Genomic DNA, 25114 nt, shown 5'->3' on the forward strand with positions numbered 1-25114 from the left:
TGTGCTAATCAATACAAACCAAAGGGTAAATGTCCATGTGTGTGTGTCACGCTGACGTACATACAGTTAATCTGTAAACCAGGGCTGGTGGAGTTAGATCTATCCAGTCTGCTGGAAGCAGTGGTGGAAAGTACATTTACTTAACCCATTCTGACCTGAGATCAGATTCATACGAGGTTTCCACTGGACACACACTGGTCTGATTAACCCATTCTGAGATCAGATTCTAAAAATGTCAGTCGTTCTTCGATCTTTCAAAAATAGCAGACCTACAAGCTCGTAGCGCGCCACTCGGTGGAGATAATTAACCCATTCTGACCGGGCACCCATTTTGGTGTTAGCATCATGTTATGCTTTAGCTATTTAAAAATAGCAGATCTACAAGCTCATAGCGCGCCACCGAGTGGCGTGATACGAGCTTGTAGGTCTGCTATTTTTGAAAAAAAATCGAAGAACGACTGACACTTTTTTAATCTGATCTCAGGTCAGAATGGGTTAAATTGATATAATAAGACCTCTATGACCTTCATGTAGTTCTACTCCCCCTTCCCCTTGTCTTAACTCCCTCCTCCCCGCTTCTCATTGCTCTCCCTCTCCTTCCATTAAATGTGTAAACCGCGACAGCCCCGATTGCGGCGTTCTCGTTCTCGCGCGCCGTGACGATTGGTCCGGCGCCGCGGCGCGCTTAGAAGTACTGCTGCATCGGTTCTCCCAGAATGGCCTCCATTTCCTGCAGAACCTTCTGGACCTGCTTCTCCACCTCCTCGGACTCATCTGAAACACACACACACACACACACACACGCACGCACACACACACACACACACACACACACACACACACACACACACACACGCATACACACACGCACACGAGAGAGAGAAATTCAGAACAAAATTCAATGATTCAATTTCATGAAGAAATCAATGAAAATAATCAAAGAAATTCCATAAATTAAACGATTAATAGGTAAAGAAAATAGCTGAACCATTGCTTGTAGATCTGCTATTTTCAACTAGTTTGGGTCCCCGGGGGCCAAACGTCTCATTTCTATTTTGGGTCACGGGACTAAAACGTTTGGGAACCACTGCTTTAGACCATTCTGGACGGGAACCCCTTTTGGTGTTTTAACTAAGCATTATGTTATACTTTAGCAGACCTACAAGCTCATAGAACTTGTAGGTCTGCTATTTTAGAAAAATCGTAAAAATGCGGCACAAATCTTTGAATATATATTCTTTCAGAGCGAACTTTTTTTATTTTTCGACATCAGGCCTAAATGGGTTAGACTGTCCAACAACTGGATGGAAGGCTGGGTTGGCCTTCCATCTGCATAATGGTACAGTTCATAGTGTCCAGTCAGTCACAGCTACCCAAACACAAATTATACACGTTCTGTGGGAGTAAATGGGCCCCTGCAGCCAGGTGTAATCCACACACACGTCTAACATCTCGTTAGCTGTGCTGCCACGTTCAGGGCAGCCACCAAGGAACAGGTAGAAATGTTAACCTATTTTGACCTGAGATCAGATTTAAAAAATCTTTGAAATCAGATTCAAAGATTGAGATTCTAAATCCTTTTCTGAAAAAGCTATGTTTCTATGTCAGTGGTTCTTCGATTTTTCAAAAATAGCAGACCTACAAGCTTGGCTATGAGTTGTAGATCTGCTATTTTTTCAATAGCTAAAGCATAACATAATGCTAACACCAAAAGGGGTTCGCGCCCAAAATGGGTTAAATAGTTTGAGAATCTCTGATATAGAAACACTTGTTTTTTTTTTCCAAGACAAAACGTTCTTCTGGCGTAGTGTACTGGCGTAGTGTACACTCCACTCACCCTCCATGAGTTCGGCCAGGAAGGGGATGGTCTCTGGAAGCAGGACGCTGTAGTTCTCCCTCAGCTTCCCCGTCACCTCCATCAGCGCCAGCAGGGCCGAGAAACGCACCTGGAGACCCCAGACAACCACCACGTCCGTTAACGAGAGCGTGACGGGACATGTTCCGTCATGTCCGGACGAGGGCGTGACTGTGTGTGTGTGTGTGACTGTGTGTGTGTGTGTGACTGTGTGTGTGTGTGTGACTGTGTGTGTGTGTATGACTGTGTGTGTGTGACTGTGTATGACTGTGTGTGTGTGTATGACTGTGTGTGTGTGTATGACTGTGTGTGTGTGTGTGACTGTGTGTGTGTGTGTGACTGTGTGTGTGTGTGTGACTGTGTGTGTGTGTGTGTGACTGTGTGTGTGTGTATGACTGTGTGTGTGTGACTGTGTGTGTGTGCGTGCGTGCACGCGGTACCTTGGCAGAGTCGTGTCTGGTCTTGAGGAGGATCTGGTAGTTGAGGGGCTTCCATTGGCTGTCGTCTCCCATGGCCACGGCGAACTGGCCGATGCAGGGCAGCAGGTGATTGGTCACTCTGCTCTGGAACGCCTCGTCTCCTCCCAGGGTGTTCTCCAGCTATGGGACACACGCACACACAACACACACACACACACACACACACACACACACACACACACACACACACACACACACACACACACACACACAGAGAGACACGACACACACACAGAGACACATGAGTCTATGGGCTCGCGCGAGTACATGAACCACATGACAGGGCTGTTTTCTGCCCCCTCAATGTCTTACTCTATGGCTCTGGGCTAGACCATATGGACCAGGGGTCGGCCTCCCCTAGTGGCTCCCTGTAGCATTACAAAAGAATCCATGAAAATGTATAATGTTTATTTTTTCACATTTCTATTTTTCATTTATGGTTTCTGTAGGAGGCTAAACGTGACAGAAACATTCTTAAGTTTCCCAATTTAGTGAAAATGTGTAGAATAAATATTAAGTTTCAACCCATAATGTCAACTAAAATTTGCGTCATAGCATGCGACACTCGCATGCTGCGCCAGACAGGTGTCTATTATAAACAAACCGGTGGGTGTGTGAGGCCACGAAAACAGAGGATTTAACAATTCGTGGACAGACGCTTATGCCTTCACAGCCAATGCAGATGGATTGCCATCAGCTTCAAACTCCACCACTGCTGCTATAGTTTCATTGCAACCCGGGAGATAATAAAGCGTGGCAAGCCGTTCACAGACGGTGACTATATGAAGGAGTCATATAGACGTTTTATTATCTTAAACGATACAGCAGTGGTGGAGTTTGAAGCTGCGATCCACTTTTTAAAAGTTAGTTTGCTCCCTTCTGCTTTCTTCAGCAGTTCTGCAACAGCCCTCTTTCTCTCATTCCCAGCTGCAAACTTAGCATGCTTTCCCTGGAAATGTCTAAGTTTCAACGTTACTTTTTTTTATTGTTTGATAGTTTGTTACTGCAGATTAAGCATACAGGCAAATGGACCGAGATTGTAAACCTCCCAAAACACGACACACTTGTGTGGAAAACATGGAATGCTCTTCCAGACAATTATGTGAACATGAAGAAACTCGCATTTGGAGTATTATCCATCTTTGGGCTCAACATACTTTTGTGAGCAGATATTCTCAAACAACATTAAATCCAAATACCGCACACGCCTCACCGATGAGAGCCTGCAGTAGTGTGTGAAGATTAAAGTGACATCTTACGTGCCCAATGTTGATAAGCTCTCCAGCGATGTCCACACACAGAAATCACATTAAACGGGTAAGAACACAGTCCTTTCATAGGCGCTTAATTTAGTAACGTAGTAGCTCTGAAACATGATTGTCATGATTATCATGACAGTCATGGCGCAACTGCAGCCTGTTTTACGCAATCGCTACATTTACAGCCTAAACGTGTATATAAACATTCCGATTTCAAATATAAAGTCCTCGCCACATGTGCCACGGGTGTTAGAAAGTTGCTGGTACAGCGATTAGCATTGCTGCATCCTAAAGTTCTCAAACTCTGCCCGAACCCGACCAGGCCCGACCAAGCCCGACCCGACCCGACGTTTTAGGGCCGGGCCGGGCCCAAAAAATATGCTAATTAGTCGGGCCGGGCCGAGCCTCGGGCTCTGTGATTTTCCGCAATTCTTTTTTTATTTTTTTATTATTATTATTATTTCTTATTCATTTTAATATATTTTTTATTATAATAAAAATCGCAATTCTGTTATTTGTGTAATGTGATTGTGTATACGTGTATGTATTTATTATGAAGAGGGCTGCGCTAGGCGATTCACTTGTGACAGGAGGAGGACTGGAGACGGGGTCGCATCGCACTGGCATTTCAGACTCGGAGGCCTCGTACACACATGTCAAACCACGTGACTTCCATTGGAAAAGCATTGAGAATGAGGCGGCCATGAAACACAGACAGAACAGATCATGTCAGTCCAGCATGTGTGTACGAGGCCAGAGCAGCATTGCAGCCTGCCCCGCGCGCAGGCAATAGAGAACAGTGAACGGTGGGAGACTTGCGTGCCTTGCTAGTTGCTACCGCTGGTTTCCCTCTGGTTTGCGCACGAAACGAGCTACTAACCACCAGTTAACTTGCCAAGTTGCCATATGCTTAAATATTTTATAAAATCAATCGGATTATCACAGCTGAAGAAGCGTCAGGTTTTCGTCATGTTGCACTGAGAGTCTCGTTAACCCAGCTGGCTGCGATGAATAAAACCTAATTATTAATCAACGTCACCAAACGATCCAGTGATATATAACTTATAGCTACATGTAAAGCAACTTCACTTTAGAGGAAACTAAGGGAGGGAGCTGCAGCAGCTATTCGTGTTTACTCACCAGTCACCACCTCACCACCACTGTATGGAATCCATTAGAATGATTGGAAATGGAAGTTATGGAACATTAATAGCCTATTCTAACGTGAGTTACATACATCCTTTATTTCGATAAATACGTTTATCTCCGTTCTCACTTTCACACTGAAACACGGCGCCGCTGCGCTGCCATTTAGTGCTGCTTTTTTTTCTCTCTCTTTTTTTTCTGTCGGGCTTTTGACGGGCTTCGGGCTTAACATTATGGCAATTTTTAGGGTAGGGCCGAGCCTCGGGCCGACCCAGTTAGGGTAGGGTCGGGCCGGGCCATAATTTTTGGGCCCGTTGAGAACTTTACTGCATCCCGCGTTGTATAATAAAAAGCATTTTTATCCGAGCGCCCCGGCTACTTTTCTCAAACGGGGTTCGTTTGGGAAATCCACAGTTGCACACCGGGAGCGCACTCGCCTATTAGTCTGTATTGGCAGGGCGGTCAGCGTACCTATATCGAACACACCGAGTGCCACCCTCCTCCCGACCGATAGGGGCGCGTAGTTGAAAGCCAATGGAAAAAAAAACAGCTCGGATAAAAAAGCTTTTTATTAAACAACGCGGGATGCAGCAATGCTAAAAAAACAAGGCATAATAATAATAATTTTATTTTGATAGATAGATAGGCTAATATCCACTTGCAGCCCTGTTGTCTTCATTATATAAGCATTTTAAGGCTTACATTTTTTTGGTCGAAAATGGCTCATTCAACATCTTGGGTTGCCGACCCCTGATATGGACATATGATATGATATCATCAACTTGCGACAGGAGCAGTTCCTATTGAGTGAAAGATTCTTTATTTATGAAAGAAATTACAACGTTTAAGGTGTTTTTTATTTTAGTTGTAGTAATTCTTTGTCCGATTTTTTGCAAAAAAAGGGTGAAGTAATATGTGGCTTTAGATATTTTAGATTTGAGCACTGGACACTGGGCTCACTTCCTTCCTGGACTACATGTTGTCTCAGTAAGACAGCCCCTCCCCCTATCCACAAGGAGGAGCAGTGCACCAAAGCATCATGGGAATTGTAGTCCAGGAAGGAAGTGAGCCCAGTGTCGACGACATCAGAGACACTGGGGCTCACAGGTGAAATCTAAAATATCTAAAACCACATATTACACACATAAAGACCCCCCCAGGAAAGGGTTCTAGATCTTCTAAACGTCATTAACATATATATTTTTGCTAATATGGGTGAAGTGTCCCTTTAACCCATTCTGACCGGGCACCCATTTTGGTGTCGGCATCATGTTATGCTTTAGCTATTTAAAAATAGCAGATCTACAAGCTCATATCGCGCCACCGAGTGGCGCGATACGAGCTTGTAGGTCTGCTATTTTTTGAAAAATCGAAGAACGACTGACATTTTTAGAATCTGATCTCAGGTCAGAATGGGTTTAATCAGACCAGTGTGTGTCCAGTGGAAACCTCGTATGAATCTGATCTCAGGTCAGAGCCAACACCACTGACCTGGTCGACCAGCGGTCCCAGCAGCGTCTGGCTCCTCTCCGTGCTCAGGAAGCGCTGCGTGTCGTACAGGAAGACCTTGAACATGCAGTCCAGAACGTACTGCAGCAGCATGCCCGTCTTCCTCACGCCGTGCTCGTCCTCGGAGGCAAAGAACGCCTCGTCTGCGGCAGAAGAGAGAGAGAGAGAGAGACAGAGAGAGAGAGAGAGAGAGAGAGAGAGAGGAGGCGAGCAGAGGTTAGTTCTGGCAGAACATTTTGGATTCAGTTAATCCATTTTTTTAGGGCACTTTTTTTTTTTTTTTTTTTACACTCTGTTGAATGCTGAAAATAGCCGATCTACAAGCTCACAACGTGCCGCACTGCGGCGCGTTGTGAGCTTGTAGATCGGCTATTTTCAGAGCGCGACACCCAAGCGCAACACAAACATGACTTGTCATTGAGTTCTACTGGATCTCTTCTCCATCCACTAGTAGTCCCGCTCCCTCACATCTAGTCTTTATTTGTTTGGACGAAAATCTCAATATTATTTAGTCTTAGTTTTAGTCACCATAGCTTAAGATTTTTATTGCGTTTCCGCCAGTGACAAAAAGGTAGCCGGCGAACATTTTCCGTCATAGTTTTAGCCTATAGGCGACGAAATGAACACGACTGGAGGCGAAGGACAGAGGAGACGAGAGGACGTCCTAAATACTTTGACTTAGTTTGAACTTCTTATTAAGCTCAACCCCACCAAGGGAACACAAAATATTGCCAGTTTAGACTATTATCACAAATTGCTTTTCGCCCCAGTCCCGTTTCCTTCCCGTCTCCCCAGAGTGGACTCACCGGTTTGAGCGACGTTGGTCTGCCGGAGGAGGTCGGAGAAGGGCTTGACCAGGTTCCCGGAGAACAGGACGAACAGGCCCTTCAGGCGGCCGGCCAGACAGTCGGCCAGGCGGTAGAAGGTGAGGAGGCGCTCCTTACCGTGCGTCTCCGCCTTGCTCCAGTCAAACAACTGTACCGCACCACGGACAGAGGGAGAGAGAGAGAGGGAGAGGGAGAGAGAGAGAGAGAGAGACGTGTCCAAGACTGATTTATCCCAGATAGACCGGAGGACGATTCTAAAAAAACATGTCTTCTAACCCATTCTGACCTGAGATCAGATTCATACGAGGTTTCCGCCGGACACACACTGGTCCTGATGAACCCATTCTGACCTGAGATCAGATTCTAAAAATGTCAGTCGCTCTTCGATTTTTCAAAAATAGCAGACCTACAAGCTCGTATCGCGCCACTCACATACGAGCTTGTCAGAAGAGGCACTCGGTGCCGCGCTACGAGCTTGTAGATCTGCTATTTTTCAATAGCTAAAGTATAACATAATGCAACCCTTTGATTGCCACCCCTGATACCAGATGATTATGCCTTTTGCCAGCTCTAGACGACATATTTAGATGCCAATAGAAAAATGTGTGATATGAAAAATATTAAAAAAATGTAAAAAACATTACGTCAATAACGTCAACGGTAGTGCTGGATTTTGCGATAAAATTACGTCAATAACGTCAACGGGAGTCTCAAACAAAAGGGAACCCTTTTGGTGGTAATTGGCCCCCCGACCGATGGAGGTCGGGGGGCCAATTACATATACATTTTTGGGGTCCTTGACATGAAATAGTTTGAGCACCACTGACATAGAAACATAAGGTTTTTCAGAAAACCGTTAGAACTTAGAAGACATTTCATTTGTAGAATGTCGTCTCAGGTCTCAATAGGCTAACAGAAAAGACCCAGCGTCCGTCCTTACCTTGAAGAAGAGCGGCCTGAAGGTCACCTCGGACAGCTTCATCACCATGGCGACCAGACAGTCGATGACGTTGCCCTCCACTTCCTGGGTCTCGTCCAGGTTGCCCTATCAAGAGACAGGAGTTAGGTAAAGTTAGCTTAAGTTGTGGCAAATCTGCAAAATAAATGCTTATCACTAGCTTTCTTCACAGATGTGTTCATAAACTCCCTTGGGAAACTTTGTGACAGCTGCTTAAAGTTGGGGTACCATTATCAACCAATTTAAGGCAAATAATTCCAAATTTCATTATACATAAGTAATTATAAGTTATTATATATAAGTAGCATGTGACATGTCAAACTAGGGGGTTTTCATGATGCTGAATCCATTCCAAGCATGAGTTTTGCACGGAAATACTCCTTGGGCTAAATTCGGCCATAGCCACTTGCCCAAATGTGCCTAAATGTGACATTTGTGATGACGCTATGGGCATTTTAAGGCAAAGAAGTGTTTTTTTGTGCAAAACTAATGCTTGCAATGGATTCAGAATCTTGAAAACCCCCTAGTGTGATATGTCACATGCTACTTAAAGTAAAATGAAATTTTGAATGTTTGCCTTATATTGGTTGGTAATGGTACCCCAACTTTCAGCAGCTGTCACAAAGTTTCCCCAAGGGAGTTGGGTTGGAACAAATGTTTCTGTGATAGTAGAGCCCTTTATGAACACATCTGTGAAGAAAGCTAGTGGTAAGCATTTTATTTTGCAGATTTGCCACAACTTAAGCTAACTTTACCTAACTATAATGCGTATTTCTGACTTCATGTCTGATTGAAAGGTAACAGTTACAGTTGTGGACATACAACAGTGTAGTCGACAGACAGACAGACAGACAGGCAGACAGTCAGACAGACAGACAGACAGACAGACAGACAGGCAGACAGACAGACAGACATACCCGGCAGTGCTGCGCCCTGAAGTCCAGAGCCGTGAGGAAGAAGGAGGTGAGCTCTGATTGGTTGGCGCTGAGCTCCTCTTTCTCCATTTGAGTGATGTGTTCTTTCAGCACGCTCATCAGAGGAGCCAGGTGACCCTGAACACACACACACACACACACACACACACACACACACACACACACACACACACACACACACACACACACACACACACACACACACACACACACACACACACACACACACACACACACACACACACAGTTTAACAAAATATTTAATTATGGCTGCTTGAGTTGGAATATTGATGTGGTAGGAATTGAAGGCAATTTTTATGTTTTTACTTGTCGTTAGTGGCTTTTAATAAGACCTTAATAACATGAAAAAATGTTTTCTGAAAAACCTATGCCTCTATATCAAACATTTTCATGCCAAGGACCGCTAAAATGATGTATGTGTTTGGCTGTGGATTCATCCGTTTTGAAACAGACGAGTTAAAATGTTCGGTTTAAGATTATATATATATATATATATATATTCAAAGATTTGCACACATAAAAAAAAAAAAAAAAAAAAAAAAAAATCAAGTAAAATCTAAAGCGACACAAAGGAACGATAAATGCGAATGTTACCTGCTTGTTGCCGACCAGGTCGCTGTAGCAGCGTGTGAGCGTGGGCAGCAGGACCCTGGGGGGCACCTTGGTGGCCAGGGTGGCTCTGAGGGAGGCCAGGCGGAGACACAGCGTGGGGGAGGCGGAGGTGGTCTCGGCCAGGTGGGTCAGACGACACACCTGGTGGAGGGAGAGCGGCAATCAGCTTCAATCGCAACGCATCTTTCATCACGGTCGCTACTGTACTGGTCACATGTGTTTTTTGAGTGGTGCAACCACTCCTACAACCAGCAATGTACCTGTGTACCTGTATCAGTGGTCATGAGCACGGGTATATTAATACCAGTAGGGGGCGCCAGAAACAGAGAGAGGGGTAGTGCTGTGCCTGCTGCATGCTAATGAGAGAGAGAGAGAGAGAGAGGGCCCCCAGTTTGACATGCATTAGTCTACAGACCCCCGTTTAACCCTCTAAGACCCAGCGTTGCTTTTTAGCAACAATTTTATTTTATTTAATTACTAAATTATTATAATTTTTTTCTGTTCTTTTTTCACCTAAACGTCATCAGTGATGTTCATTGCGATGCCATTTCAATGCCATTGGTCATGATATTTGCATATAAATACCCCCCACAGAGGCTTAAATTCACACAAATTAAAAATGTCTGGACACATGTTTTATTCATTATTGTGAAAGATATCCCCAAAATGTAAATTATTAATGTATTATATTATTATATAATTATTATACATTTTTCATCAAACTTTATTTTTTTTAACATATTTTTTTAGTATTAGTCCTAGTAGTCCAAAGTAGTAGTAAGGTTGAAATCTATTTTTTGCAAGTAGAAATTAATGCGGGTGTTGGAGGGTTAATGGCATTTTTTTTTATCTCCGAGACCCTAATTTATATTGTAAAATCAATGTTAATTTAACTCTGAGAGTGTACACAGGTCCATTTGTATCACTCTCAGATGTCCCAGATAAGGGTCATTTAGCTGGGGACCCCCTGGAACTCCCTCAAGGACCCTTGGGGGTCCCCGGACCCCACTTTGGGAACCACTGGTCTAGTTTACCTGTAAGGTAAGTTTGTGCAGGTAGTGTCTAGTTTACCTGTAAGGTAGTTTTTTTTTTTTTTTTGATTTATTTATTGATGCAGATATTTATAACAATGAGTTACAGAATCATGATTTCTTTTTTTTTAATTTTTAAACAAGACAAGACAAACTCAAAAAAGAAAAGACAAAAAACAGTAAAAACAACCCCCCCCCCACCCACCCCAGAAAGGAAAACTACACAGCTCTCATTACTCTGTATTGTACACAACACCTCTTGACAGCAACAACTCAGATAAATACATGAAAATAACAATATAAATAAAAAACTAAAACTAAATCAACCCAGAGGAGATATTGAAGGTAGAACCTCAAAGAACCTGCCCCATATCTTTTCAAAAGTAGCAGGCCTTCTTCTTACATTGTACAGTATCTTTTCAGGGGTACAGTATGATGAAAGCTCATTCAGCCAGTGTCTCTGAGAAGGTGATTTTTCAGATTTCCAATTAACCAAGATGATTTTCTTCGCAGCTGTACTGGCGAGTAACACAAAGTATGCTTTGTTGAAATTTGTGTTGATCAATGTAACGTCACCCAGTAACCAAATTCTTGGATCATGTGGTATTTCAACCTCTATGATATCAGAGACAGTAGACAAGATGAACTTCCAGTAATCAATTAAAAGTGGGCAGTTCCATAACATATGTAATAGGCCTGTAAGGTAGTTTGTGCAGGTAGTTTCTAGTTTACCTGTAAGGTAAGTTTGTGCAGGTAGTTTCTAGTTTACCTGTAAGGTAAGTTTGTGCAGGTAGTTTCTAGTTTACCTGTAAGGTAAGTTTGTTCAGGTAGTTTCTAGTTTACCTGTAAGGTAGTTTGTGCAGGTAGTTTCTAGTTTACCTGTAAGGTAAGTTTGTTCAGGTAGTTTCTAGTTTACCTGTAAGGTAGTTTGTTCAGGTAGTTTCTAGTTTACCTGTAAGGTAAGTTTGTGCAGGTAGTTTCTAGTTTACCTGTAAGGTAGTTTTGTGCAGGTAGTTTCTAGTTTACCTGTAAGGTAGTTTGTGCAGGTAGTTTCTAGTTTACCTGTAAGGTAGTTTGTGCAGGTAGTTTCTAGTTTACCTGTAAGGTAGTTTGTGCAGGTAGTTTCTAGTTTACCTGTAAGGTAGTTTGTGCAGGTAGTTTCTAGTTTACCTGTAAGGTAGTTTTGTGCAGGTAGTTTCTAGTTTACCTGTAAGGTAGTTTTGTGCAGGTTGGGGCCAGGGCTCGAGATCAACTGCGTCCCGACGTCCCGGGGACTGTGAAATATCTATTTGGGACTTAAATTGATCTAATTCGGGACCGTTTTTCGGGACTAGAGGAGTTTTCACACTGAAAATGCGCATATCGTGTGCAGCGCTGATCAACATGAGACTACCAGCGCTGCAAAGACATTTTGCAAGTTGACAACAACAACGCACACACTACCATTCACCCAAAGGAATCAAGCCGCTTTTATATCGCCTTTGCTCCGTGGATGGGACATTTAGATTTATTGGGAGCGTGGATGAAACCATGGTTGTGTGCTACAGAAAGGTTCCATATGGACATGGGGCTACACTACACCAACGTTTAACGTTAGCTTCCATGCTAGGCTTGCTAGCCGGCATCGACATTAGTATTCCCCAAAATAAAGTAGTTTTTATTTGTTTTCTTATGCCACCCATGCAATAGACATTTGAGTATTCATAGACTACCTGCATTGCTGCACGTTATCTGTTGGTCTTGATCAAGTAGCCTAAACCAACGTTTTATAAGCTACTGTAGTCACTGTTCATCGATTCACTGGTACACCAAAATAACAAAAATCCATTTGAAAACAACTAGGTAACCTGTAAGGTAGTTTTGTGTTTAAAGTTAGCTTCCATGCTAGGCTTGCTAGCTGGCATCGACATTAGTATTCCCCAAAAGTTTACCTGTAAGGTAGTTTTGTGCAGGTAGGGGCTAATGAAGTGGGGCAGGGTCTCCACCAGCCGCTGCAGGGCGGTCACGGCACTCAGCAGGTAGATCTCGTTGGACATGATGTCTTTCCTGTCCTGCAGCGTCTGAAGGACCGCCGGCATCAGCCTGGAGGGACAGACGGAGGAGGACACACTGTCACGACCACGCAGACCAGTAGGACGCGGGAAGCCAACGCAGCTCGTAAATTGCAATAACAACAATTAGAATGAATTACGTACTTTAAGGTTTTTTGTAAGACCTTTTTTTTAAGTTACGTTTTTTTTAAGTTATTTTTTTAGTGTGTATGTGTGCGTGCATGCGTGTGTTTTTTCTTATTTTTTTTTCTTTACGTTTTTTTTGTACGGTTTGTTTTTAAGTTAAGTTTTGTGTGTGTGTGTGTGTGTTTTGTGTGTGATACAGCTGCGCCCTCTGGTGGCGGGCGGGTGGTGTTACAGCGTGACACACACAGACAGACATGTTCTGCTAGGTCTCATAGTTAGTGCTGACTGCATTCGCAATAATGGATTGCATTTTTTCTAGCGCTTTTCTATATTCATTCATACATCGAGAGGTGTACATCGGACAGGAGGAGCCGGGATTCAAACCGCCGACCCATGGATGATTGGTACGACCTCTATTGATTGCTCTACCTCCTGAGCCACAGCCACCCCACAATAGTACATAATGCCGGGCTAGACAACTGTGCGTGTGTTCGTTCGGTGAGCGCTGGTTGAACGCTGCCAAAATGTGGCTGTTGTCCAGTCAAATGATTATGCAACTGTGAATAATATTGGTTAGACATACCAACAGTCTGACAGTCATTAGTCCGACAACACCATCACTCCCGACAACAATGTGCTTGCGGGGCCCAGGCGGTGGCGTTACCGTCTGGGCACCCGACTGGTAATCCAGTCGCAGTGTGCCGCGGGTTCGACTCCCGAGCCCGACACGGCCTTTACTGCATGTCTTCCCCCATCTCTCTCCCGTTTCCTGCATGTCAGCCTACTGTCTGTCCCTTAAAAAACCAATAAAAGGCGTAAGCCGCAAAAAAAATCTTAAAAAAAAACAAAACAATGTGCTTGCGGCTTACTAATCACCCGTGTGCGGTAAGGGTTAACCCATTCTGACCTGAGATCAGATTCTATAAATGTCTTCCACATCCTGACAGTTTTCTGAAAAAGCTATGTTTCCATGTCAGTCGTCAGTCGTCAACAGATGTGCGCCGGCCGCTGAGTTACAGACTCTACGTATAGCATACGAACATCATGGAATGGTTGTCTACCTCTTAACCCATTTTGGGGCGGGAACCCCTTTTGGTTTTAGCATCATGTCATGCTTTAGCCGTTGAAAAATAGCAGATCTACAAGCTCATAGCGCGCCACCGAGTGGCGCGCTACGAGCTTGTAGGTCTGCTATTTTTGAAAAACCCAAAGAACGACTGACATAGAAACGTAGCTTTTTCAGAAAACTGTCATTTTCAAACAGACATTTTTATAATCTGATCTCAGGTCAAAACGGGTTAAGGGTCCTTACCATAGACTGTAAAAAATATGGACAAAGCGTTCCCCGGGTCTAACATGAACGTAAAATGAAGCCTGAAATCCCTTGCATTCTAATGCACTGTAAGTCGCCATCTTTCAAGATCCGTTTTGGCCCAGCTGGCCATTGGCTGGCCCAGACAACGAGGCGGGACTTCCCCCCTTCTTCTCCGTTGGTTTTTATTTTGACTCGAGTGGGAGGGGAATCCCGATCATAGACTGTAACGGTAGCCACGCCCCTCAGAACATACGCGACTTTATGATCATTTATTTTATAAATGGGACCATAATTTTCCAAAAAGAATATTATGACATTAGAAATGAGACTTTAAACTAGTGACTGGAAGCAGAAAGTATTCATGACCATGTTTATTAAGGTAATACAGTCTAGGTGAAGTTGGGCCCAAATACATGGGCCTCTATGGAGCTATGGGGCTTTTTGGGTCCAGTCCAGCGCCACAACAGGCCATTATATGAACTACCGATTTCAAATGAGGCTTCACGAAATATCTGTCTGACTGCCCCCCTGGTCCTTACACAAGGAGGCATTATTTGTGCCTGACATTCTATATTTTTCTGTCATGAACACATCCACAATATTGCACAGCGATAAACACACACACACACACACACACACACACACACACACACACACGAGTGCGATTAAAAAAAGAAGACAGATAACTGTGCGTACTTGGGTAGCTGCGGGATGGCGCGGGCTTTGAGCGCGCCGACCACCTCGGCGATGCAGAGCAGCGCGCTGCCCGTCACGTTGCGCTCCTCGTCGGCGCTCGCCACCAGCGCCACGGCGCGCGCCAGCACGGGCACGAACGCCTCCGGGTGGGCGGCGCCGAAGTTGCGGCAGAGCAGCTTGAGGCTGTAGAGCGCCGTCTGCCGGTTGATGGCCTGGTCCTCCCGCTCCTCCTCCTCCTTGCCGGGACCCTTACCCACAATGCTCAGCAGGTCAGCGGTCAGCTGGAGGAGGACGGTGACCTGAGGTGGAGGAAAACGGTCAATACCTCCGAAATTATTATACCTTTTCTCCTATTCTAACGGTTACCCCTTTAGAACCGTAGAGGACGATTCTAAAAAAACATCTGTGTTCTGAATCCTAAAAGTTTGTACGTGTGACTGTGTGTGTACCTATTGCTCCTGTGTCCTGTGCTGCAGCTTGTTGTTCAGCAGGTCCATGTGTGTGTGTGTGTGTGTACCTGTTGCTCCTCCCACTGGGTCCTGTGCTGCAGCTTGTTGTTGAGCTGGTCCGTGTGTGTGTGTGTGTGTGTGTGTGTGTGTGTGTGTGTACCTGTTGCTCCTCCCACTGGGTCCTGTGCTGCAGCTTGTTGTTGAGCAGGTCCATGGCCTTCCTGCGGACCGACGGCAGCTCGTTACCCATCAGCCCCCTGATCACCGGGATGAAGGTGTCTGTGGGCAGCAGGGCGTTCACCTGGTGGTGGGGAGGACAACACGTCAGAACATGTCACCAGCGTCGTCCGTCCTTGTCCCGGGGGAGCTGCGTGAGGTAATGCAGGTACCCCGACGAGTCGCTGGGACGGAACAACGGGGTCTCTGACACGCCGGCAACAGAGACGTAACACCAAGCCCCTCCACAAACAGAGACGTAACACCAAGCCCCTCCACAAACAGAGACGTAACACCAAGCCCCTCCACAAACAGAGACGTAACACCAAGCCCCTCCACAAACAGAGACGTAACACCAAGCCCCTCCACAAACGTAGTTACCGTAGATTGACTTTAGTCTGGCAGCCCGCCAGAACGGTCCGTACCGTAGGCTACGTTTTCTAGGCTTTATATTCTTTAACACAAAGCCCTCCAGAAACGCAGTTACCGTAGATTGACTACGTTTTCTAGGCTTTATATTCTTTAATCCATGTTTTGATCGGATCGCATTGATAGCTGCCGCTCGTTAGCATGACAGTGTAAAGTAGTGGGACAGTGGCCATTTTGAAGATGCGCGCCGCGCATCCACTTGCACTAGTCTATATATGTGCTGCTTTTCAATGGCCTGGATCTGAATGTAGTTTCTGGTGACAACAAGGTTTTTCAGCGGCCGACAGCAGGGGGCGCTGTGATACTCGCGGTCAGGTTTTTTCTGCACCGAGCGAGAGAACAACAACAACCGGTCAAGACACCGCACACAGCATTATGTCATCGCAACATCCGGTTACGGATATTTGGCTCTTCAAAATAAGGGTTGAAAGAGGAAAAACCTTGACAATGCGCAAATACAGTAGATTCAATAATCCTGGCGGACAGTAGGGGACAATATTATTTCCCATTGTTGTATACTAGTACAACCACCACAATGATTACTAGTATTACTAGGTTATTACGGTGATTCGTTAATTAGTAGGTAACCACTCTTAAGCCATATTCCAAAAATAGCTAAAATAATGTAACACATAATGTTCAGCTATAATGATAATGTCTATATTAGCAATTATTGATCAAATAAAAAAGAAAACAGCTAGCAGAACTACTAGTTTGTAGAAAATGGATGACAATTATTACTAACTATTTTCCATTGTACAAAAATCTATTCACATTTTAATTGCGATGCGCACATGGACAATTATGAATCGATTCACAAATGTTAGTTTTTTTGTATTATCTTATTTATAGCATTCTTCCCTCCCCCTTTTTTTTAAAGAAAGCTGCTTAATAATGTGTTTGTAGTGAAATTAAATATAATGGAAGTGCATTAATCTGTTTTCATTACGGATCAATTAACCCATTCTGGGCGGGAAGCCATTTTGGTGTTAGCATCATGTCGTGCTTTAGCTATTGAAAAATAGCAGATCTACAAGCTCATAGCGCGCCACCGAGTGGCGCGCTACGAGCTTGTAGGTCTGCTATTTATTTATTTTAAATCGAAGAACGACTGACATTCTTTTAATCTGATCTCAGGTCCGAATGGGTTAATCAGACCAGTGTGTGTGTGTCCAGTGGAAACCTCGTATGAATCTGATCTCAGGTCAGAATGGGTTAAGACTGTATCAGCGTGGTAGTACAGTACCTTGTCCAGAACGTCATAAGCCTTGGTGAGCAGAGCTCTCCAGAACTTGGCCGTGGGCTTGTCGGCGTTCTCCTCCACGCAGCGAGCCACCGTGTGGATGTAACGCAGGATCTCCTCCAGGAGGCTATAGAACACAAACAAACATCAGGACACGTTAATTTAACCCATTCTGACCTGAGATCAGATTAAAAACAATGTCTTCTGTACATCCTGACAGTTTTCTGAAAAAGCTATGTTTCTATGTCAGTCGTTCTTCGATTTTTCAAAAATATAGCAGACCTACAAGCTCGTAGCGCGCCACTCGGTGGCGCGATACGAGCTTGTAGATCTGCTTTTTTGTTTTTATACCACAATTTTGTAACCCATTTTTCACCCCTGTGTCAATCATCTAATGTGATCCTGGGCTCTACACACCCTCCGCCAACCTGGGGAGAGCAACAGACTTAACTCATGCTTCCTTCATGCTTGAGTGTCCAAGTTGCTCCTTTACACCTGACAGGGGGGGGAGTTTCCCTGGTTGGACGTAGCGCGTGGAAGGAACACGTTATTCCAACCAGTTCCTTTCCCCTCCATCAGGCGCCCCGGCTGGCCAGGGGGAGGCAGTTTAGAGACCAGGATTACTGCATGTTTTGTGAGGGTATCTACCCTAGGGGGACACGGGGAAAACATGCAAACTCCACACAGAAAGGCCCTTTCGCCAACCCCGCCTTCGGGTATGGGCACTGATGACGCGGAGGAGGAAACACGCCGCCAGCACCCACAGCGTCCCGAGCGGGAATCAAACCCAGGACCTTCTAGCTGTGAGGCGACAGCACTACCAACTGTGCCACCGTGCCCCCTGCTATCTGCCATTTTTCAATAGCTAAAGCATAACATAATGCCAACATAACACCAAAAGGGGTTCCCGCCCCAAAATGGGGTTAAAGCATTATGCTATATTTTAGCTATTGAAAAATAGCAGATCTACAAGCTTGTAGGTCTGCTATTTTTGGAAAAATCGTGAAAATGTGGCGCAAATCTTTGAATATATATATATATATATATATATATATATATAACGTTTTTGTTTTTGTTTTTTTTTCGTCTTCTGCCTTTATTTTATATTTATTTATGGAGGGACAGACAGTAGGCTGACAGGAAATGGGGGAGAGAGATGCGGGGAAGACATGCAGTAAAGGCCGTCGGGATCGGGAGTCGAACCCGCGGCACACTGCCGGACCGCTGAGCCACGGCCCAGGCCCAGAGTGAAAGTTTTTAACTGAAATCGTTGCTTCTGCTATTGAAAAATAGCAGATCTACAAGCTCATAGCGGGCCACTCGAAAGCAGTTAAAATATTTATTTCAGAAAACTGGAGGATTTAGAAGATTCATTTTTAATTTTGGAGGTCAGGCCTAAATGGTCTCTAGACTAGAGTATGTGAAATGTGGAAGGCATTCAGCTAAATACCGAGTAGGTTCAGTGTGACATTTGAGCAAGATGATCTAAAAATGGCTACCAGATAACATAACATAAGACCATCATGCTCTCCATAATGTAATATAGAAGTACGTTCAGATAACCAAGTCTTGAATCACGGTTCAATGCAACGGTTCAATGCAAAAGAGTTAAAAAAATTCCAGCGCTCCAGCGCTCACCTCTGTTGTAGCCGCTGTAGAGACTCGTCTATGACGTTATCGGCATCGTCTGCGACCTGCGATGGTAGACACAACACAGTCCTCACGTCAAATAGGATCTCATACTGTAGCTGTTAGAAGAAGGAGCAGACTATCTGCACGACTTTACATTGTTTCACAATGACAGCTACAAAACAGAGTTGCTTTGTGTGACATTCAGAAGGAAATTAAACGTGAAATCAGGGCATGTAAAAGTAGGTATAAAGATAAAATTGAGTCTCAGCTCAAAATGAATAACTTAGGATCTGCTTGGAACAGCATGAACATAATTACAGGGATGAAGGACTGTGGTAGGAGTAAAGTTCAGCTCAATGGATACACTTCAGATGTAGAGCTGGCGCAGGATCTGAATACCTTCTATGGCAGATTCGATGCTCATGATTACAAGCCCAAACACAATGAAATTAGGAACTCATGTCGGCCCCTCCTACGAATCCCTTCTTTTCACAGTCACAGATCTGGGCATCTTTGTAAAGTTAGTGTTAGTAAAAAGCAGGTAAAAGAGTAACTTTTGAGCAGACTAACATCAGTCACTTTCCCATTCAATGTAGTATAAGAGCCGGCTGTTTACACAGCAGATATGTCGTGTCCACCTACAGTGAGCTTGTAGATCTGCTATTTTCAGCATGTGTAAAAACAGTCATTACGATGGCATCAAGGCCCGCCAAAATACATTTTAGTCGACTAATTCGGGTGCAGTACTTAGTTTAGACAGTTTTTGGTTTAGACTAGTCATTGGTTAGACCAGTCTTTAGTCCTACAACTACAACCTATCTCAAACCCTCACCCTAAAGCTAACCTCCCACGGGGCAGCACACCTAAACCTAACCTTAACCCATGTCTAACCAATGACTAGTCTAAACTAAGTATGCACCCCGACTAAATCAACTGTATAGATGTAGACGACTAAAATCTTATGATATTTAGTCGACTAAAACTAGACCAACACTAAAACATTCCAGGTGAATGTGACTGAAACTAAATGAAAACCATTCAACCCATTCTGACCGGGCACCCATTCTGGTGTCGGCATCATGTTATGCTTTAGCTATTTAAAAATAGCAGATCTACAAGCTCATATCGCGCCACCGAGTGGCGCGATACGAGCTTGTAGGTCTGCTATTTTTGAAAAATCGAAGAACGACTGACATTTTTAGAATCTGATCTCAGGTCAGAATGGGTTCATCAGACCAGTGTGTGTCCAGCGGAGACCTTCGTATGAATCTGATCTCAGGTCAGAATGGGTTAAGAGACTTACGACTAAAACTAAAAATCTAAATGTGCTGCCAAAAACAACAGTGCTAGGAATGCTGTGCGCCGTAGTGTACCTTTTCTATGAAGCTGGCGGAGGAGAGCAGCTGAGCCATGAAGGACACGGAGAGGAACTTGAAGTGTCTCAGCTCCTTGCTGCTGTGGACCTCCGGGTTGAAGATCAGGTCCTCCACGCTCTCCTCCTCCGCCGCCTTCTGGGGTCCACGGCGGGCACGACGGCCCGCGGGCGCTTTCACCGGAGCTGCACGGGGGCACAGCAATGACTTTTTGTCAATCAATCAATCAATCAATGGAGTGTGTGAGTGTATGGGACCCGAATGGAAGCAAGACCGCAAGGTCTTTCTTCGGTGAAATCCTTTCTTGACAAAATGCCTGACTGTACATTGTGCTGTTTGCATTTATATAGTGTGGGAGCCAAGTTTGAATAATGTGATCATTTGAATGATTACAGCTTTATATTTTTGTGTTTTGTATTTTGTGTTTAACAGTTCATGTATATTGCATTATGATTGTAATAAATTAGCTATGTTAAAAGGCTTAAATAAGTTTATTTGTTTAATTCATGGTGATGTGCTTTAGGTTAAAAACAATGATGTTAATGTAGCTTTAAGAAGAGAGCTCTGGTTGCCTGAGATCTTAATTGCAGTTTCTAACAGCTGAGTGTGTGCAGGTCTGGGCAGATTCAGCTAATTGACTGGGGAGTGGGTGCAGGGCAGTACAGTCAGTTTGTGCACAAGACAATATCAGAGCGACACGGTTTTTTGACCGTAGTCTATTTTTTGAGTTTGATAACTTGTTTTTGATTACTTTTGTATTAAGGAACACATTTTTTGGAGTCCTGTGAAGTTTTTCTACTCAAGGGAATATACACGACTCACAAGTATGGAAAAGGTGTCGCTGAGCATCAACCACTCACATATAGGAACATACAGAGGGAAGGTGCTAAAGCCTCATTTGGACTCAATTGGGAGCAACTGTTAAAACATAATAGTCAATAGATAATTGATTATCTATTATTATCCTAGGGGAGCTGCATGAGGTAATGTGTGTGTGTGTGTGTGTGTGTGTGTGACATCTCACCAGCATCGTCCTTGTCCTGGGGGAGCTGCATGAGGTAATGTGTGTGTGTGTGTGTGTGTGTGTGTGTGTGTGTGTGTGTGACATCTCACCAGTGTCGTCCTTGTCCTGGGGGAGCTGCATGAGGTAGTGTGTGTGTGTGTGTGTGACATCTCACCAGTGACATCCTTGTCCTGGGGGAGCTGCATGAGGTAATGTGTGTGTGTGTGTGTGTGTGACATCTCACCAGTGTCGTCCTTGTCCTGGGGGAGCTGCATGAGGTAGTGTGTGTGTGTGTGTGTGTGACATCTCACCAGTGTCATCCTTGTCCTGGGGGAGCTGCATGAGGTAATGCAGGACCCGAACGAGAGCGGTCAGCTGGTCCGACACCGAGAACTCACAGCAGAGAGAGATCCAGAACTCCACGTCCCTCTCCAGAGCGGCATCCTGAGAGCACACACACACACACACACACACACACACACACACACACACACACACACACACACACACACACACACACACACACACACACACACACACACACACACACACACACACACACACACACACACACACACACACACACACACACACACACACACACACACACACACACACACACACACACACACACACACACACACACACACACAATTTACCTTGTTGTGAACTGTGTCTTCTTACAAGAAATTAAAGCAATAAGAAACACAAGTTATGTGTTAACTGTCATCTTTCATCCACTTATAAACCAACGGAATGTCTAAATCTATCTCATCCGTTTGCCTTGTTTGTGTGTTACAACTTTGACACTTATTCAAGATTTATTTTTTCTTTTAATTACCATAAAAAAAAGTCGGATTCGTGAACTGATTTGTAATTGTTATTGAGGGCAATTATAATGTATTTAGGCATATCATAAGGCTTAGTAGCCAGGGATCCTTTTAACCCATTCTGGGCGGGAACCCCTTTTGGTGTTTATAGCATTATGTTATACTTTAGCTGTTGAAAAAAGATCTAAAAGGTCATACGAGCATGAGATCTGCTATTTTTGAAAAATCGTGAAATTGTGGAGCAAATCTTTGAATATATATTCTTTCACAGCAAACGTTTTTAACTCAAATCTTTGCTTCTGGGCGGGGGGGGGGGGGGGGGTCCCTGGAACAGCATATTTTCAGATGCGGATCGGCGGCCAATTACATATATTTTTGGGGGTCCTTGACATGAAAATGTTTGAGAACCGCTGACATAGAATATGTTTTTTTCAGGATTTGGAAGACATTTCTAGAATCGGCCTCAGGTCTAAATCGGTCAATGAACAGGAGCGTGATGTGGAAATTCCACTGTGAGATGCGCTCACTATGGAGCTGGATGAAGATCTGCTTAAGAGAACGTTGCAACACAACCGTTTTTAAATGTATAACTATTATTTAAAAAAATAATAATTACATAATACATGTAGGTACTGCCTAGTTAAAGGACCACTTCACCACTTTTCAACCTAGCTTCATATAGTCCCTCCTATGCCCAACTTTCTGTGTTTGTGTAAACACAAACACATTGAAGACAAAAGACGGAAAAGTGAGGACACAAATTGTCATTGGCCAGAATGCGATGATGCATGATGATAAGAGCGCTGCTCACTTCACACAGGTGTGATTTCTTTATTCCATTAACCCATTCTGACCTGAGATCAGATTCATACGAGGTTTCCGCTGGACACACACTGGTCTGATTAACCCATTCTGACCTGAGATCAGATTCATACGAGGTTTCCGCTGGACACACACTGGTCTGATGAACCCATTCTGACCTGAGATCAGATTCATACGAGGTTTCCACTGGACACACACTGGTCTGATGAACCCATTCTGACCTGAGATCAGATTCTAAAAAATGTCAGTCGTTCTTCGATTTTTCAAAAAATAGCAGACCTACAAGCTCGTATCGCGCCACTCGGTGGCGCGATATGAGCTTGTAGATCTGCTATTTTTAAATAGCTAAAGCATAACATGATGCCAACACCAAAATGGGTGCCCGGTCAGAATGGGTTAAAAGGTTGTGTTGAATGATGTTTCTATTCAAGACAAAAACATGCTTCTAGTTAAATAGCTCATCATTGCTATAGTGATTGTACAGTAATATGTTCAGACTGGGATACCAATATTATCCAATCAGGAGAGAGGACGACATGCAGATTATTTCAGGGCTTCAATGTTTAGTGTTTAGTTCAAATGTTTCATCCTGTAAAAGTTCTCTCTCCTGATTGGATGAAAACTGGTATCTCAACCTGCCACTATAACCTGACACAGAAAACACAGTGTCCTGAAACCAAACTGACCAGACTGTGGTGACCCCACTGTGTGTGTGTGTGTGTGTGTGTTTGTGTGTGTGCGTGCGCTGGGCAGTATAAAAGGCAGAGTCTGCAGTGAGTCTGTCAATCTGTCAACATGCTGAAATCCACCCTTTTCCTGTTGTTAGTAGGTAAATGGTGCATTTATATAGCGCCTTTATCCAAGGCGCTTTACATTAACCAAATTCACGCACACATTCATACACCGATGGCGGCGGAAAGCGCAATTAGGGGTTCAGTGTCTTGCTCAAGGACACTTCGACACTAACTCTGGGGGAGCCTAACAGATCTATAAGGGTCCATTTGGTTACTAGTATAAAAAGGTAGGTGGCTAGCGCACATCCAGTTCCTGTCTGGTGCTGGACTAAGGTAAGTACAGTGAAGAGAGGAGAGTCCGCACACAGGTTTGCTCCAAGGTGTTTGCTTTTTATTCAATACACCATAAATAAGGCACAACGTTTCGGCCGTGAACGGCCTTCATCAGGTGACCATTTGGTTACTACCTCTCCATCATGTAACTGGGGACCACCTGGAACCTCCTCAAGGACCACTGGTGGTCCCCGGACCACTGGTTGAGAACCACTGGCCACAAACTGTGTTTCTTGGGATGCCCAAAATAAGAGGCAAAAAGGCTTGCAAAGTACTGAGCTGTCTCTACCATCATTGGCAGCAGACATGCCGTTACTTACTGAGTGATAGGCATATTTGTGAATGTAACCTTAACTGTACTGTAATATGTGTGTCCTTGTATTTTTCCGGCTACTGTTCGGCTATATTTCTGCTATTCTTCTCCTCAAATGTTGACGTCCTCACACAAGTATACAGGAGTCATCGCCGTGTTGGAAAACGAAATAATATAACACAGAAAGGGAGAGTCCCTGAATGGCCATAATAACAGGTCTGTAACTCTGAAAGTGTACAACTGGAAACCAAATGAACACTACGGGTCCAGATGGTTCCATTTGTAAACTCTCTGTTATCCCATTCTGAACGGGCACCCATTTTGGTGTTGGCATCATGTTATGCTTTAGCTATTGAAAAATAGCAGATCTACAAGCTCATATCGCGCCACCGAGTGGCGCGATACGAGCTTGTAGGTCTGCTATTTTTTGAAAAATCGAAGAACGACTGACATTTTTTTAATCTGATCTCAGGTCAGAATGGGTTAATCAGACCAGTGTGTGTCCAGTGGAAAACCTCGTATGAATCTGATCTCAGGTCAGAATGGGTTAAGGTGGTCCTTCCAAATAAAACAGTGACTAGTTGTGAGAACAACTAGTACTAGTGGACTCATAATGTGCCATATATAGTGTCATAGTAAATCAGCGTCATAATGAATAACACCTGGAGACTTGCCATTCAGTAATTGGGTCTTATGATCAAAATAAGACCATTATCATGGGAGTATAAAACAGAGAATCTAAAATCTGCCACGGACAAGACCTGGTCTTTGCCTCGGACACATTTGTCCATATTGATGACCCCTGCAAATGTAGTAATACAAACGTGTGTGTGTGTGTGTGTGTGTTCAACAGGAAAAGCCATAGCAGTCCCAGGCCCAGATGCCGTGATAACATGTGCATTGGTAAATGCAGTTTG

The 25114-nt window shown here is 44.2% G+C and overlaps 1 protein-coding gene across 1 annotated transcript in view; it reads right to left on the reverse strand.

Annotated features, from left to right (window-relative positions):
• Nucleotides 1–667: 667 nt before the first annotated feature.
• heatr1 (HEAT repeat containing 1) overlaps nucleotides 668–25114 on the reverse strand; it is a 65011-nt gene continuing 40564 nt past the window's right edge. Inside the window, exons 31-45 of the mRNA XM_083787013.1 lie at nucleotides 21477–21609; nucleotides 20163–20347; nucleotides 18796–18851; nucleotides 17161–17284; nucleotides 15430–15570; nucleotides 14821–15119; nucleotides 12564–12714; nucleotides 9584–9742; nucleotides 8951–9085; nucleotides 8016–8120; nucleotides 7055–7223; nucleotides 6231–6391; nucleotides 2296–2454; nucleotides 1838–1946; nucleotides 668–774 (exon numbers count right to left, since the gene is read on the reverse strand). Of these exons, the coding sequence (XP_083643139.1) occupies nucleotides 686–774; nucleotides 1838–1946; nucleotides 2296–2454; nucleotides 6231–6391; nucleotides 7055–7223; nucleotides 8016–8120; nucleotides 8951–9085; nucleotides 9584–9742; nucleotides 12564–12714; nucleotides 14821–15119; nucleotides 15430–15570; nucleotides 17161–17284; nucleotides 18796–18851; nucleotides 20163–20347; nucleotides 21477–21609 (2175 nt within the window). The 3' untranslated portion in view covers nucleotides 668–685. The remainder of the gene's footprint in view (nucleotides 775–1837; nucleotides 1947–2295; nucleotides 2455–6230; nucleotides 6392–7054; nucleotides 7224–8015; nucleotides 8121–8950; nucleotides 9086–9583; nucleotides 9743–12563; nucleotides 12715–14820; nucleotides 15120–15429; nucleotides 15571–17160; nucleotides 17285–18795; nucleotides 18852–20162; nucleotides 20348–21476; nucleotides 21610–25114) is intronic.

Source organism: Protomyctophum parallelum (genome assembly GCF_964188405.1).
Source record: "Protomyctophum parallelum genome assembly, chromosome: 17".
In the NCBI taxonomy this organism is placed as follows: domain Eukaryota; kingdom Metazoa; phylum Chordata; class Actinopteri; order Myctophiformes; family Myctophidae; genus Protomyctophum; species Protomyctophum parallelum.